Source organism: Podarcis melisellensis (genome assembly GCF_964234715.1).
Source record: "Podarcis melisellensis genome assembly, chromosome: 7".
Classification (NCBI taxonomy): domain Eukaryota; kingdom Metazoa; phylum Chordata; class Lepidosauria; order Squamata; family Lacertidae; genus Podarcis; species Podarcis melisellensis.
This window is the reverse complement of record NC_138539.1, coordinates 40,298,896-40,316,416: the sequence shown is the minus strand read 5'-3', so window position 1 is coordinate 40,316,416 and position 17,521 is coordinate 40,298,896. Positions and strand designations below refer to the sequence as shown.

General features: G+C 40.4%; 1 protein-coding gene across 1 annotated transcript in view; it reads right to left on the bottom strand.

Moving 5' to 3' along the window:
- PRKDC (protein kinase, DNA-activated, catalytic subunit) overlaps positions 1 to 16,901 on the bottom strand; it is an 83,010-nt gene extending 66,109 nt beyond the window's left edge. Inside the window, exons 1-19 of the mRNA XM_081918479.1 lie at positions 16,717 to 16,901; positions 14,796 to 14,872; positions 14,552 to 14,644; positions 13,790 to 13,864; positions 12,891 to 12,999; positions 11,361 to 11,473; positions 10,042 to 10,141; positions 9,434 to 9,489; positions 9,303 to 9,333; positions 8,851 to 9,008; positions 8,266 to 8,412; positions 7,351 to 7,515; positions 6,699 to 6,867; positions 5,784 to 5,833; positions 4,938 to 5,075; positions 3,837 to 3,989; positions 2,175 to 2,290; positions 1,733 to 1,892; positions 189 to 275 (exon numbers count right to left, since the gene is read on the bottom strand). Coding sequence (XP_081774605.1) covers positions 189 to 275; positions 1,733 to 1,892; positions 2,175 to 2,290; positions 3,837 to 3,989; positions 4,938 to 5,075; positions 5,784 to 5,833; positions 6,699 to 6,867; positions 7,351 to 7,515; positions 8,266 to 8,412; positions 8,851 to 9,008; positions 9,303 to 9,333; positions 9,434 to 9,489; positions 10,042 to 10,141; positions 11,361 to 11,473; positions 12,891 to 12,999; positions 13,790 to 13,864; positions 14,552 to 14,644; positions 14,796 to 14,872; positions 16,717 to 16,882 — 2,163 coding nt within the window. The 5' untranslated portion in view covers positions 16,883 to 16,901. The remainder of the gene's footprint in view (positions 1 to 188; positions 276 to 1,732; positions 1,893 to 2,174; positions 2,291 to 3,836; positions 3,990 to 4,937; positions 5,076 to 5,783; positions 5,834 to 6,698; positions 6,868 to 7,350; positions 7,516 to 8,265; positions 8,413 to 8,850; positions 9,009 to 9,302; positions 9,334 to 9,433; positions 9,490 to 10,041; positions 10,142 to 11,360; positions 11,474 to 12,890; positions 13,000 to 13,789; positions 13,865 to 14,551; positions 14,645 to 14,795; positions 14,873 to 16,716) is intronic.
- Between the last annotated feature and the right edge of the window lie 620 nt (positions 16,902 to 17,521).

Below are 17,521 nucleotides of genomic sequence, written 5' to 3'. Positions count from 1 at the left end.
GAGAAAAATGGAATAATGTTAAGAACTACCTGAAGTTCAAATCATCTTGACAAATGTCTTATGTTGGACAAGCAAGTAAAGTACACCAATCTTTGGAAATGAATTGATTTAAATACAAATTTACTTATTACACATAACTCAAAAGACTCAACACATATTTCAAAGAAATATCACAGAGAACGTCTCACCTCTTTTCCAAATTTTGCAAATAAAGCAAAGCAGGAACTCTTCTCCGGATCTTCATGACATTTCTTTTCACTCTTTGGACCGACACCCTGAGAAACAAAAGAATATGCAGAATTGTACAAATTGGGTCAGTCTTCTCTTAGTGTTCCATTAAAAAAAACCCCAATTGAATAATGTCATGTAATTGAGGGAATCCATGCACCCACCAATGTATGCAGGATTAATAGATTATGTCCTTTACATGGGGCTGGTTTTGAAGACTATATGGGAACTGCAACTGGTTCAGAACACAGCAGACAGCGCTAGCAGTAAAGGACGTATCCTGCCAGAGTTAAGTTGTTTCTGGGCAAAATTTCAAGTGCTGCTGCTCACTTATAAAGTCCTGTGTTCCTGACACAGTCAAGACAGATTAGAGTTTCTGCTGGGTTACCACCGATCTCACTGCCCAGATGTTCTCAGATGCAGTGTTGAGGACTCCCAGACTTCTGGGGAACTTCAACATCCATGCCTAAACGACTGGTTCTGGAGTGGCTCAGGACTTCATGGCTGCCAAGACAACTGTAGGGATGGCCCAACATGCCATTGGCCCAACACATGTAACAGGCCGCATTTTGGACCTTGCTTTCTCAACTGGGCAGGAAAAGGGTGATCTGAAAGTGGGGGATATTGACATCAGCCCCTTGTCATGGACAGATCACTTCCAGTTGAGATTTAGGCTTTCAGCACCTTTCCCCTTCTGCAGAGGCAGGGACTTATTGAGATGGTCGACCCTTGAAGGCTAATAGATCCAATGGGTTTCCAGAAGGCTCTGTGTTTTTTTTCTGGCTGATATGACTGGTGTTCCTGTCGAAACCCTGAAATATGTGCAGGTGGTCCAATAAATAACTTGGGCTCAATCTGTTTAGGGCTTTAAAAGGTCAAAACCAGCAGTTTAATTTGGCCCAGGAATGCAGAGATAACCAGCTCAGCTGATATAATAAAGAGGTGTTACAGATGCTGTCTGCCTTGCCCCCAGTATGACTCTAGCAGCCATGTTCTGGAGCCTCTGAAGTTTCTGCACAGCCCCAAATAGGGCACACTACAGTAGTTCAGTCCAGTCATACCCAGAGCATAAACTACTGTGGTAAGGTTAGTCCCTTTCCAATAGGCGTGCAGTAGGCATACCCACTAACGCTGGCAAAAAGCACTCCTGGTTACTGATGCCACCTGGGCTTACCCAATCAGCATCAAATCCAGGAGCACTCCTAAACTGTATACTTGTTTTTTCAGGCAGAGTGCCACCCTATTCAACCCAAGCTAAAAACCATCTTTCACAGCTGAAGGATCTCCCTAAACACACCACCCCTCCATGTTGCATTTTTGCCCATTTCCATCCCAGAACTACCGCCAGGTACAAAAATAAAAAAAATTCTTAACTATTAAAATGAAAAACACACACAACACAATTATACCAAGCACATATGCAACGCAAGTACAGAGCAGCATAACATTAACTTTATCTTGAACAAATAACAGGTAATTACCCTCCTTACAAGAGTTATCTCACCTGAAAGTATTTTGTTTTTTTAGCAATTTTCATGGCAATAGACAGCATTTTGTAAAATCCACTAATAAAGGGTAACCGCGTTGACTGTATAATTAGCTCATAAGCAAATGAGTAAACCCAAGGCACAAAATACTCAACGTGCTTCTCTGGGAGGATGTCTCTGCAGAGATAAAGAGAACAGCAAGCAATGAATTGAAGTCATCCCCCTCCCCCCATAAAGCTACAGGCCCAGGGTGCCCTGTTCTAAGCAGGAGATCACTATGTCTATTCCACCCATTCACAAACACTGACAGCAAACAATGAATAGGCCATGCCCTTTCCAGACAGGAGTCTGGCTGCCCACTGGCCCCAGCATAATATAAACTGTACCAGCACAATGTAACTGAATTGTATGTCTCACATGTGTTCTGGATTTCCTTGAAATACACACAACAGAACATACCTGCAAAACTCCACTAGGTTAATGAAGGCTGTAAAGTCTTTAGGCTTGTTTGGCTGAAGGTTTGCAGCTGGATCGGAAGTAGGAATGGTGAGATCAACATCAGCTACACTTCCATCCTGAGAAAAGAAAATCAGAAGTATGCACAGTTTTTGAATGGCAAGCAGCTTTTTCTTCCACAGCGTGACGAGCACTTACAGAGCACCTGCTTGCCATCTGTGGCATAATTTGAACCACATGAAAGGTTTTTTTTTTCAACACCCAGTCTTTGCAACCAGGTTAGGCTGGATAGCGTTTGCATGTATCTCTCCTACTTGTCTCTATTTTTCTTTAATTTAATATATATACAATCTCTTCAATGAAGGCATGTTGGACAAAAATGAATTATTCTACAATTAATTAAAATCCTGTAGAAAAGCAGTGCTGCAAAAAGTATCCTATTTGTTGAATTTTATTGCTACTTATGGTATTTTAATCTAGCGGGAATTGTGTGGATGTTTATTTTAAATACGATGGGTTCTTTAAAGGAAGTACTCCCTTAAATATAATGGGCCAAATTCACCTAACAAGACCCATCCACACTAGATCTGTATAAGGACTTCCCCTTACACAATGCAACTTCCCCGCTTCACATATCCTCTCAGGAACTGGGTCTGGGAAGATTGGGAGAACTCCTGGAACAACGTGGGAAGGGGGGAGGGGGGATAATTCTGCCTGGCAAGCTGAAATACATTTGTAGACGGGACACCTAGACATTGCATTCCATGCACTGTAACATTCTCACAAACGCCTTCGGGAAAGGAGAAATAAAAATTGAAATATCTGCTATTCATGGCAATTTGTACTTTTACAAATTATATCTGCTTATGTCTCCACTCCCTTAAAGTAACTCAATTCAGCATCTGATCATGTATACTTTCTTCCTAAACCCTGTTGTTGGATTCTACAATGCAGTATATAATTTAGATTATGAGCTTTAAGAACTGTTATAAATATTGCACTCGGTTTTACAGCCCTACCCATCCTAATGGCTTTTTAAAGATGAGCTATAAAACTTTAATGAAAACTCTGGCTGCATCTAGATGTAACACTAAACCAGTTTAGTGCTATGTGAGCAATCTCCAAACTCTTGTGCTTCTCCTTTGACACATGTTCTGACTCTGCTTTGTCCAGACAAAGCCAAGTTAAAAGTAACCACATGATAGTCCCAACTCAGACAAAATTAAACTTGAGTTAGTCGAAAACGAAAATAGATGCATCTGATTCCCACCTAAAGGTTGTACCAGGGGAAGCACAAGCTCAAAGCTCATTTATGCTGGGAAAGCCAACGTGGTGCCCTCCAAATGATACCGGACTAAAATTGCCATTATCTCCAGAAAACATGGCAAATGGTCAGAGATGATGGGAGATGTTGTAGCCCAACAACATCTGGTGGGCACCACATTGACTATCCTTATGCATCACTAAATTATTGCTTACTGTTGTCTGAACGTGATAAACAGATACATGTATGAATAATGTAACAGTAAATCAGTTTTCATTTGTTGAAAGTGCACCCTGAACCCGTTACATGGGCAGAAATGCAAAAGGTGAGAAGGTGAGAGAGAGAGAGAGAGAGAGAGAGAGAGAGAGAGAGAGAGACTCTTTTCAAATATCCAGTCTTACCTTCTCTTCCCTAATGTTCTGTTTCTGAACTGTAAGATCCAACTTTTCAATTACTTTTAGGATAGACTTTATGAGTTCATCATATAACAACCGATTTAGAGACTGTAGAGGTGAATTTGCAATTAGAAACGTTTCATCTGTGAACAGAGAGTCCTACATTGGAGAACAGAAGAACACAGTTTTAGTTATGTCAGAGTTTATTCCAAAATTACAGACCAAGTAATTTCCAGTACAAGTCAAGCCAATGTTTAAGAACTTCTGAGGAGTCCTGCTGATTATTCCACAACTTAGTATCACTTAATGACAGTGTAGAAGCAGGCCTTCTTGACAATAGCACTTACCACCTGGAACGTCCTCCCTCAGGTAATTTTTGAAGTATAGTCAGCAATGGCCTTTAAACATCTCTTTAAAACATATATGTATGCCCAAGCTTCCCTACTCTTAACTATTCTTTTGTTTTATAACTTGGACTACTGCAAAGCACTGCACATGGGGATGTCAATGAAGAAGGTCCAGAGGCTGCAGCTAATGCAGAATGTGGCAGCCAGGATGCCAAGTGGGACAGTCTGATGGATCATGGATCAATGGTCCTGGCTGCCAGTGAGCTACCAGGCCCAATTCAAGATGCTAGTAGCAGCATATAAAAACCCTAAACAGCTCGAGATCCCATTACCCAAAAAAGAACCTCTCTCAGCATCAACCATATTAGGACCTACAATCAGTAGAGGTCCTGTTGTTAGTGCTGCTACTAGAGCTGCACAGCTGTTGGCGAACCATGACAGGTCCTTTTGGGTGGCAGTTACCTCACCAAGAAGGGCATTTCACAAATGGGTATCCATGTCTCCCATACTGACAACATTTAGGAGGAGGTTTAGCATATTCCTGTTCACTGAGGCATGAGCAGGCAGAAAGAGACTGCACCTGGCAACCTTGAAATTATTCACTGTGAGTGTATGACTGTATTTTAAAACATTTTTATTTTCTTTTAATTGGTATTGTTTTGTGAGAAAATGCATACAACGGAAATGAAAAGCATTTAAGTAAAGCTTAAGTAAGTCATAATTTTTTAAATTAAAGATCCAGCATTAGTGGTTTTTTTACCTTCATTGTGTCACAGCTCAGTAAACTTCTAAAAAGATCCAAGTAGTCCTTGTATGTAGGCACCTTCCATTTCCCAGCTCGAACTTCTCCAGATGTAGGAGGCTCTTCTGAACTAGAAACGTTTTTTCCAGAATATTCCTAGAAGGCAACATAATACTGAATATCTCTACATAGCTTCTCCTAGGATAGCAGAAATGAACACTGCCTAATTCAGAAGCATACATAAGTGATAGAAGAGCACACAGGACCATTGTACTAAGACATGTCAAGGGCATTCTCATGTTAAGTGCCCCATCTTAGGAATGTATAATATTTCAAATAATACACATTCACATACTTAAAACAAGGTAAAACAAGATATTTCAAGTGATCAGCAGGAAATTTTACTTCATATGGTATTTTAATGCTTAACGTTCAAGCAAGACCCACTTCTTTAGTCCCCAAAGTTAGTTTTCTACAATTATAGTATTAATCAAATGATTTAATGTTTGACCTCTCACTCAGGCCCCCTCTGATACTTCCAGTAAGCAAAGAAAGGGCATTTGAGAAGGGGAAACCCAAGTAGTGTTCATCAAGAGAAAAAAAGAACAGTTACTGAAGAAAATATATAGGTGACATTCCTGGTGGGTGAGCAGTATAGGGCACCATGTAAAAATAGACGCACATTTTCATGAGGGGACTATGGCAAGTGAGGGGAAACCCTAGCAATTTATGAAGCTGGCAATTTGTTAATAAATGCACCCCCTTGGAAGAAAAAGAGGGCAACAAAACGTTTTTGTACAGAACACAAGTAATAAGGATACACAAACACAAAACCTAATTCAGCAAAACTTCAACAACACTTACCGATGAGAAGACAACTGGCTTAGAACAGACTCTGATTAAACCTTGATGCACTGAAAAAGAAGGTATTTCAATATTTAATAAAACACATCAAGAAGGTGGACTGAAAAGTGTCTGAATATTCTAGTATCTTTCTGGCACTGAAAATGAGCCCCAAATCAGCAACTGTTGTCATTACCAAGTTGCTTTATTAGTTACCAGGTTACACTGAGGCCTAAATATGTGCAGTGGTGTTTTTTTTAAAAAAAAAAGTTTAAAAGAAAACAAAATAAAAACAAACAGCGACACACACACACACACACACACACACAAAGCCCCCCACCCCCAGACCAAAGAAAGGATGTGGCAAGACAGCTGAGCTATTGTAAGATTCATTCTTGTTATGGGTCCAATCACTGCATTTCTTCTAGGAAAAAAGGGTGCAGGTACTGTGTGTCCTTGAGAACCCCCAGAAAAAAGCACTGGGTCCAATGCAGAAGACACCATATTAGTCCTACATAGGACATGAGGCATCCAAAACATTAACTGATATTTACCACATTTTAAAAATAGCTTTTGCATCAATGTAAATTTGATTGCAAGTGAAACTAAAATAGTAAAATTATACTTAGGCACGTACATTTGTATTAGGCACTGCAGAAAAGTTAACAAATGAATTCTGTTTCTTGCCAAATTCAGTTTCCAATTCACTTTCAAGCAGAATCACATACGAATTGCCCACATATGCAATATAACCTAGAAAGTCATTGTGACTAAGGGTGCAGTCTTGTACTCATTACACTGACTGCGACACTGCAGAATATGACAGAAACTCCACTGGCGTAATTTTCTATTACCCTTACTTTTCAAGTCTCTGAAACCTGAACTAGTCCTGCAATAAATAAGAAAGCTTGTTTTGAGACAAACAACAAAACTCACCCACAGTGCTCATAAAACTCCACAGTACAGGGCCTTTTCCTGCCAGGGCTAAAAAAACCTTTATAATGGATTTACAACACTGAAACTGCATTTTCATACTATATTGTGGGAAGCTATCTATTTGCACCACAATCAGACGTTCCAGAACTGGAGTATATACTTCAGGAATCTAGAAGAAGAACAGTGGCATATTAGGGGACAGCATCTACACATTCACTAAAAATCTTCAAGATTATTTTTCAAGTGGGAGGGGTTGTAGGTTTTGTTTTTTAGCGAGAGAGAAAATTTGCATCACCCTCATCACAAATAAGAGTCGTACAAGTAGAGTCATTCTCCATCCTCCCCTCTACACATGTTCTATTTCCCCCCTCCACAACAGTTAGGGTGCATTTGGTGGTCACTGAGCATGCTCAGTTCTCACAAAGCTGTTTTACTTCTGCCCCCTCCCTAAAGATCTGTGGTGCTTCTGCAAACCTTGGGGTTACCCCTGATGATGTCTCAAGCCTGCTGATATTCCATCCCACTCACCCCCACCACGTAGTGAACCAAAGGATTAGCACTTGAAGAACAAGTTCGCTATCAGGACATATGCAATGCCTTCTACTTTATACAAATAAAAGCTTCACAAATGTGATTCAAACTAGTCACTTACAGTATCTAAGTGCAGTATGACACTAGCAATAGATTGAAGAAAACTTGGTAGCTGATACACGTGGTCATCTACAGTTTCTGCCTCGGTGAGATACATTTGCTTACAGCGCTGAAGGAGTTCAACATACATGAAGTCAACATCCTTGGAATTGATAGCTTTGCATGGCTTTGAAAGAGAGAGAAATAACACTAGATTAAAATAAATAATTGGTCTGCCAATAAAATGCGGAGAGGGAGTAATCAATTTCTCTTTGCCTGCAGAGACCTCTGGACCTTCGGAAAAACTGTTCTGGCTCTATGGAGCCAGTCTGAGATTGTTAGGGCACAAAGGAAGTCAGCAAGCTTCAGTCATGTTACAAGAACTGCCTTCCATTCATGGCAAGATTATCAAGTCCAAGCCATTATTACAGTCTAAGTTCTCTGATTTACTAACTGCAATTTCTAGGCACCAAGGGGAAATTCAAACATTAATTCTGTAAACCTAAATATCTGCAAAAAACCACTACATTAAAGATCATGGAAATGCTATTTCTCAGCTGAGGTGCCCCTCACTTATTGCAACATTCTGTGATTTAAGTTCACTTTTTCTAAACATTGTATTAAACTCAATTTGCGACTCACTTGCAATGTATTATAAGGTTTCATTTATCCAAATTATGCAGCTAAGATTTCTACAAAAGAATATGAAAAATCTTTATAAAATAAATGTCTTATTCACTCTAACATTAAATCTTTCTAACACCAGAGTACCAGGAGAGGTTGTACCCAGAATCTGGCTGCCCGTTGTTTTTTAGTCTCTCGGGTCCAAGAAGTGGGATAGAAAATGCAGTGGGTTGGACTACATGACCCTTGGGGGTCATCCGACTCCAACTCTACAATTCTATGATTCTATTATGTCAGGAACTAAAATACATACCGCTGCAAAAAGTCCATATCCACGAATAGCAATGGACAATTCCTTGTTGCTGGCATCCATCTTCCTGATGATACCATAAAACTGTTCCATGAAGTAGCGCAGCTTGCTCTTATGCATTTCTGCATCCTTTGCAACCATTGCAGAGATCTGCATATTATGTATAATATCGGATATTTATAATTTAGATAGTTCATACAAAATAAATTCATCATGAATTCATATCTATGCTACTCAGCAGCTTCTTCAAACCAAGCTGATATAAAGACAGTATCATCAACATACAATACTAAAGGAAACTTTTAGAGTCACGATGAAAGGAACAAAAAGACTGTGGTCCCATTGGTTCAGACACTATACTAATATAGAATAGCAATCTATATGTCATTATGTACGTAGAGGCTTTAACTCCCACAGAAAAAAATACATTATGCACGTGGCAGTAAAACCTTGCTGCCAAGAGCACTTGCATTGAGAAGAACGACTGTGGGAACAGCCAGGCATGGGAGGAAAGTCCCATGCGGAAGGAAGGGAAAGCAAAACAAAGAGAGAGAAAACCAGACATGGGAGACAAGGTGGTTATTTTACCTGTTTAAAAAATGCATCCAAAGCTGAATGGCCAGCTTTCTTCAGTTCTATATTTTGATGGCCACACCATTTGGACATTACTTCATATAGTGCGATATAGTTGTCAAGAAGGCATGTGCTGAATTGAGCAGCATGGATACTAAACAAACGCAGTCCAGCTGAAAAGTAAAATTTTGAATTTAAATTCGACTTTTTGTTCCAGCTGATAACTGATGCAAGTGTTATCTTTCTTGAATAATTTTACAAGAGCCATTTGTTTATATAATCACTCAAAGAAATTAGGATTTAAATTAGTAATTATCTTGCCTTTTTTTGTTGATTACTTAAAGTTACATTTTACTTCATGTAGACAAAAAATAGATTACATGCATTACATCTTATCCAATAGAGAAGAAATATGCTATCAGAGATACTGTTGCAGCCAACTATTTTACATGAAACAAAGTTCTTACCAAGAGGAACTGCGTATCGCTTTAAGTCAATCTGCAATGTCAAAATATTTTGTATAAGAAGATTTGTTTGTCAGATCTAATTAACAAATTTAAAGAATGATTGTTTTGAAGGCAAAAAAAATCCATTATACCTGTGGACTTATTGCCTTCATTGCAAAATCAAAGATTTCTTTAGATGTTTGAGGATCTGTAGAGAAAATACAAAAAAATAAAAATAAAATGTAAATAAGGTCATGAGGTGGCAGCATTTTTAAACTTCTCATATGACACAAAACCTCTCATATGACACAAAAGTTCAGATCATTGCAAAAGCCGATTCAACCACAGTGTATCAGTGTCACTCCAAAATGACTTTTTATCAAATAAAACTCAACTGATCCTCTGTGTATCTAAATGGCAGATCATACAGACATCAGATCTATGGAAAGATGGAGCAATGCCACATGCTACTTTGAACAAACTATGCATTGATTCTTCACCACAAAATGAACATAGGGGAGCAGCACAGAAAGTATGCCATATAGACATACCCCAGGACCCTGAAAGTTATCAGAACTGAGTAGAGTACATAGAGCCATAATTGATTGTCTACACTGATGTAAAATCTGCACAAGCATATCCAACAATGCTTCTGGTTCTGGGTGTAGAAATCAAAAGTCTAGTGACTTCAGGAAGAGAGGCAATTTCCTGCAGTTTGACAGAACTGTGCTACTTATAAATTTTAATAAAAGAAATACACCTTCATCCATGGACTTAGTAAAGTTATTCATGAGCGCCGTCAGTCCTTTCAGACACCCAGCTACTACTGGAAACTTAGGCTCTCTTGTTGCAGAAGTCATCTGAAAACAAGGAAGTGATGTATTTAATACTGAAGGAGACCGGGTATCCTGAGATATCAACATGCAATGCAAGGCACGATTTCTCAAATGAACTTAAACATAGTAGCTATATTCTCTGATTATAAAACAAATCTGTAATTTGTTTCCAGTATAGCATATAATATATAGAATGCAGTTAATCATTCTACAGTCTCACTAGGTTTCTTAGAAAAACTGGGCACAATCCAGCAAAAAAAAAAAAAAAAATGAGTAGGTACGCTGTATGCACTGCAACTCTGTACCAGCACTTTTTTTTTCTTGAGCAACATTATGTTAAGAAGACTTGCAACAATGGCACAGAAGTCTGGTCTGGGGAATGGGGAGGAAGGAGCAGCTTAGCTTCTTGATGACCTTCAGCCAGGTGGAACCAACTACAGGTGCTTCCTTTGCCCCTTGCAGGGGCTTTAAAAAGAAAAGAAAAAAAGCTGAAAGAATAAAACAGTAGCAGGCCCTTGGACTGGATTGTTCACTGCCCGCCTGCCACATGCAGCTAAAAAAGATTTGCTTGCCTTGCCCCTTAAAGAGGATTTCCTGAGTGTTGGTGCAGCAAGAAGCAACCGTCTTCCTTGTTTGTTGCCTGCTGCCAGTCGCATGCTTCACCCAGTAAAAAGGCTTTCCTGATTGTTGAGCGAGGGGATGAAGGCACAACAGCTCCACCACCACCCCTTCTTGACCGTCCTTTGCTTGCTATCATGAGCTGTTGGCAGTGACTTGCTTCCCTTGCCCCTGAAAGCTTTCCTGATTTGGGAGAGGGGCCACTTAGGTGTAAGAGGAAAATCAGTAGGGTGATTTCTACAATCTGGATTAGCAAGGCATAGCTGACTATCAGAAATTAATTCTGGTAGGTAACTCCTAGCAGTGAGCCAACAAGGAAATATTGCAGAACAGCATGAGCCGGTGAAGGGAAACACTATGCTATAGATGTGGGTAAAGGAAGGAAAACCCACCATCTTGGAAATCAAAGCAAAAAAAGGGACCCTATGATGAAAAGGGCTTTCCAAGCCATGGTGTTAAAGGTTCCACCAGGCAGTCTGTGAGGCAAAGAGGCCGCCTGGGGTTCTAAGGATCTAGAGAGCTTTAGAGAGCTTTTTCCTCCTTTAGGAGGAAAATCTGACACACACCAAGACAGAACATGAAGGAAAAGCTTTTGCTGATATCCCGCAAGAAGTCCTTACTTTACCTGTGTTCTGAGTTCTCCCAAATAAGCTCGATATAGTTTTTCAGAGTTGTCAAGCATATCACTAGGTTGGACTTCTCCCAAAACTCCCAGGAGTTCATAAATCCTTTCCAACACTTTTTAAAAAAAGAAGAATATTTAGCACCCTAATTATGTGTTCACATTTTATTTTAATCCAGCTACACACAAAAATATCTCTCCTAAACAATGAAGGATTTAATAAATCACCCAAGTGTTATTATAGATCCGAAACGTCTTATTCAGTCTCACCCATATTATTCTAATATTTAGTCATTGTCACTGCCAGCTGCGCTGTCAATGTTCCGCAAACAGATACAAGGTGGTTACTGATTAATGTGCCACAAGACAATCAGGCCTTTGTTATTGGGGGGAAAAGGGAAAGCGTACATGCATAGTTATTACTTCTTGCTATCCTAATCATAGATAAGTTCGGCCCCAAAGGAAGAAATTAGCACATGTGGAAATAGTTCTGAAAGAAGCTACCTCACATCTAGTTCCAAGAGCTCACACTAATAGAACAGTCGAAAGAGAAATAAGTTTAAAAGTACACCACACTCCAGCTATGTACAAATGGATAAAAAGCTTCATCTCAATGGGGAGGGAATGAGAAGGGGGGGGGGGAATTAAGGAGAGCATAATGTTCCAAAATTATCTGTGGATGAACAGAATTCTTATGTGTGAACGCACAGAGACTATGGGGAGCAGTATTTTGAGGGGAAGTGAAAGTAAGTATGAAACTCAGAGGCGGCTCATGCATAGCTAAGGTCTGCCGTGTTCATAGGTCTGGATTCAAGGGATGCAAGTCTTTATTTTAAGGATTTATACACATTCCTTAGATAAAGGAACCATGCAATAAGATGACCCCCAAGGCAATTTACACCACACTATAACCATACAAAGAATATCCAGTATTAGTTCCTGCACCTAGTGACAGAAACCAAAGTTTCATTTCCCTTGCTTCTGCAGTCCCAGGGCAACTGGTGGCAAGTTAAGAGTTCTTTCTGGCAGGGAACTCCTCACAGCTTCGTCTTGAGTGCCCAATGGCTGGGGCCATGTTCCCTTTCCCTGATGTTCTTCCTGGGACAAAGGCAGTATAACCTCCCAGTGGCGCTTGTTCCTCTGGTAGCATATTGCAGAGTTCCCTTCCCCTCACTTTTGCAGTCTCAGGGCAGCAAAGGCTTGACTTAATGACATTCCTACTGTTGAACTGGAAATGAGGTTATTCCAGCAACAGTTAATAAGGACTAGGTTCTACTGAAGTCACGTTACTCGTTACTAGATTCCATTTTCTTGCTCTCAAAGGGATTTGCAGGCTAATCCAAGGTAGAAGCAGGCATTCAATGTGACTTTCTCCCTAGTCACAATTAACTTTCGTTGGATTATTCTCAAATCCGTTAGCAATTTAGAGTAGTGACCCATCATCCCCTAGCTGTGTATGTTTGCTAATACAAGTATAAATAAATAAAAATTACTAATAGTAAACGTAAGTAGTAATATAGCTAAGATACTTACCTGTATCAGACACTTTACTTTTTATAGCAAGTTCACTATAGAATTTGGTAAAGATTTCTCTGACTTTCATGTCTTCCATCACATAAGATGACCGTAAGCTGTGAAGCAGCTGAAAGGATATTGATGTGAACCAAGGACAATTCTTTAAAAAATCTTTTAAAAGCACTCAAAACAGTATTGTAAAATACATTATTATTTTTTCCTAGCTAAATAAGAGTCCTTCAGAGTTTTGGAAGGTAGAGCAAGCTTGTTTTCTCCTACTCTGGAGGGTAGGACCCAAACCAATGGATTCAAGTTACAAGAAAGGAGATTTTTACTAAACCCCAGGAAGAAGTTTCTGACGGTAAGAGCTGTTCAACAGGCTCCCTCACAAGATGGTGGACTCTACTTCATTGGAGGAGCTTAAGGAGACATTGGGTGGCAATCTGTCATGAATGTTTTAGCTGAGATCCGTGCACTGCAGAGGGTTGGACTAGATGACCCTTGTGGTCCCTTCCAACTCTACAATTCTATTTTATCTTTTATTTTTTTAGATTTATATACTGCCCTTCATCATACAATCTTAGGGCAGTTCACATAATAAAGTGCAGGATAAAAACAAGTAAATAAGTAAAACAAAAAAGCAAAACCATAACTCCTTCTATTATTCTGATTCTATGGTAAATATACTAGGTAGAACATATGTTAGCTACTTAATAGAAAACACATTATCATTTTTATTACATATGTTCTTATGTATTCTTCTGTAAAATTAGATATGAATCTTACTATGAATATTATTTGCTTTTAAAACACATAGATTTAAATTATTTCTACTACACTGAACTTTGATATTGTGACATACAAACATGCATAATTACTGGAAACAGTTGACAATCATAAAGACCTATAAGTTTTACCTTAATCAGTAGATCTAGTGCTGGGATTCTGCACTTTGCCAGTTTGTCTTTTGTATAAACGCTAAGACACATCCGCTGTATTTTTAAAAGACAAAATATAATAGTGTTGATGTACTGCATTTGTAGTGCAGTATCTTGCGCTGTTTTAACATTTGTTCCCTATTTTACAGCATAAAAGCATAAACAAACCGCCCAGGTAAAGCAAACTCAGTTTATTTTTCTGAATAAGGATTTTCCACATTATAATATTCTGTCTTCCTCTATTTACTCTTGTCAAAGGCCACACCAGTGAACAACTTCCCCAATAGAATCTGGATGCACTACAAATGGGCTCAGGGCTGAGAAAGACTTCAGATCCGAGAGACTGTACACAGCTAGATGGACCAGTGTGTCTCTCCCAGGTTCTTACACCCACCAAAGAAGAGTAGCTAGAATGTGAAAGTTACAGCGAACACGGAAAACAAGTGCCTCGTGCCTTCTCTTCCTTTATAACATTGTCCAAAATATAATTTTCACTTTCTCCTGCCTTGGTGATGTGAAACTCCTAATTCAGAACAGTTGCATCTTCTAAGAAACGAAAATACACAAAAAGATGCATTTTGAACATGATGGTGCTGCAGAGGAAAAGGAAGCAGTCTAATGCAAGCATTTAATATACAAAGGATTGCTAGTTTCTCATTGCTGATAATGGATCATAATACTACATGTATTATTATACTAGCTGCATTATTTTATGTTTGCAATTTTAATTAATTGACTCACCTTTACATCTTGTGCATAAGGGTGAACTTTTTGGCCAATCTTTTCCAAAAAGGCAACAAGAAATTTTAATGCTTCTTCTCTGCATTCTCGAAACTGAAAACAAGACATTGAAAGCATTTTCAGCAAAAGACACAGTAAGAGACCTTGTTGGATAAGGCAATATATAAAGCAAATAAAAACAAATATATAAAAGTACAATTACTAAGACATCAAAGGATGCTTCAGCCTACGATTATCAACTTACTTCTTCACTATTCAGTGATTTATAGATAAATGCAAGTAGTCCATCTTCTTTGGAAAACACCAGTGAAATCTGCAAAGCTGTGCGAACATGGGTGAAAATAGTATGAATCAAAGCAAATAATATCTTTCCAAACATATGGTCTTAGAACACATACGATTAACCCCTTGACATGAAATGCTGTTTAAACATGTGAAGATCAGGACTGGCAAGCACAATCTTGCTGCCCCCCGCATCCTGTATGCAACATGTGGTGCAAACTGGGTTATCATACAAATAAAGGTAGTACTCAAGCTGTCAACATGGAATGACAACCAAAATACCAATTACTCCAAGTACAAATTAGCTCAAGGGCTTAGTTGTAGAATCTCTGCACACATCAACATGTCACTGAATTGAAAGAGACAACAGAATCCCATCTAAGTAGACCACCTACAGGGATATGAAATTTATCTGCAAAGTGTCTACTGTAGTCACAGTAGGTCACAACTCATGATGTTTCTCACTAAGAACATTAGGCAGTAATTAATTCTTGCCTGTAGAGAAGGAATGCTTGAGGTGTCAAACAGATTTAAAGGAAATGCATTTCCCTCAAGCCTTATTCACACACTATCCTTGATAATGTAAGCATTGCAAAGAAATGACAACATCAGAAATATCTGAAAGCATTATTTTGTTACTGAAGAAAGGACAGTGCTATTTCCTTGATATAAAGTAAGGCATTTCACACAGCAAGACACAACTGACAGACTCAATAAAATATAGCACTGGCCTTTTATTTCAGTAAACCTGATTTTTAAACTTGCAGCAGTATTGTGAATATTATTTCAAATTAAAGAGTAATTTGTGATGTGGCTATACTCCACTGTAGGGGAAAAGAGAGTGTACATCTTCCAAAACATCTGTTTTGCAGTGTGTATAATTTTTAGTGACTTCACAATTTAATGTGAATGTAGTAAAATAACAAATTAGTGAAGTTCACTTGACTCAAGAGTGTAGAGGCTAAGGGTGTGAGCTGGAAAAGTATTGAGTCTGTATCTCAGTTCTGCAACAATTGTTAGCATACCTACTTACAAGTAAGTCCTACTGTGTTCAGTGCTGGAGGAGGGGTACTAACAGCAAGTGAGGACTACTGTACAGTTAGCCCGCAACGTACGCACATTTGTGTGCATTCAGTTTTACAAGCAAGGCATGAATAAATAAGTAAAAGTGGGTGGGAAGCGGGGTTCTGGGGAAAATGACTTTGGCAATCCCACCCACCTTTGAAACCCGATGTGTTTTGACTATGTATCACTTTGGCTGTAAACGGGATCGCTGGAACATCAACCCCTGTGTAAGTTGCGGCCTTACTGTACTCCTGTCCTATTGTGGGCTTCTCACAGGCACCTGGTTGGCTGCTGTGAAACAAAATGCTGGACCAAACAGGTGTTTAGTCTAATCCAATAGGGCTGTTCTTCTGTTCTGAACAGACACATACAAACTTGTACTGTTGCTCCTCAGCAAGGATGCTTAGGACTGAATAGCTACCTTGGAAATACTTAATAGAATAGACACAAACCTCACTGAACACACTAAACATGCATAGGAGAAGCAAGACTCTGCAAGCATGCAACCTCATGCATGCCTTATATGGGAATAATATCCATAAAACCGAATGGAACTTATTTATGCATTCAGTACCAGGCAACACAGCTGTCAACTTATGCACTAACAAAAAAGCCTCACTGAACAAACAGCTAGTTGGGTCCCGTTACTGATACTGTTGGCTCTTTGTACTTCAGGTGGCAGGGAGTTCCGCCGGTCAGGAACTGCAACTCGTGAGGGGAAAGAAGGCTTATTTCACATGAAACCCGTTAAAGTCTCACAAGGCGCCTTAAATCACAGCAAGGGGCAGCCCCGCCCGAGCCCTCAGGCTGCTACGCACCCAGGACGCTGTCGCCGCTGCTGGTCACGCAGGTCTCCGCCAAGGAGCGGATGAAGATGTGGCCGTGAAGCGCAGCGTTCCCAGGGTCCGGGCTCCGCAGGGCGCTGTGCAGCTGGAGCAAGCAGTCGTGCAGCCCCCCGCCAGAGGCTGGGGGGAGGGCGGCCATGGTACCCGCGCGCCCGCCTGGGTCAGCAGGAAGGAGGCGCCGCTACGACGACGCCGGGTCTCCCTCTCCCTCACCCGGGACTAGAGAGGAGAGCGGGCAGAACCAACGCCTCCGACGGGAAGGGGGGGGGAGAGAGGAAACTTCCGTGGCAGGAACCAGTTATTTCGTAGGGCAGAAAAGGCGACGCGATTGGCTGCAGGAGGTGCGGGGGGGGGGGAGGAACGAGGCCGCCAAATGTTGGGCGAAACCATCATTGCCTCCAGGATACCGGGGAGGGGGGAGAGGGCGTTCCCGGCTTTTAAACAGCGTTGTGCCGCTTGCCCTGCAAGCACCAATCCGGGGAACGCAGAGTTAACCCCCGCCCCTCTCGCCATAGATCCCCGTCCGAATGGCCGAGGAAGCCTGTCAAGCGTGAGCGATACCATTCTGGAACGGGGCCTCGACGTTGAAGAAAAACGCGTTTGGAAAGCTTCGTGTAGTTTTCGTCAGCTACGTCAGTTTGACAAGCTTCTCCTCCTCCTCCTCCATCATCACCCGCACCTCTCAGTTCAAGCTCTCGGCAGAAAACGTACAAGCAGCGGCACTTGTTCACCCTTTCCCCCCCCGTGCAGGGTTGGAGTTTCCCACTTCCCATTGGCG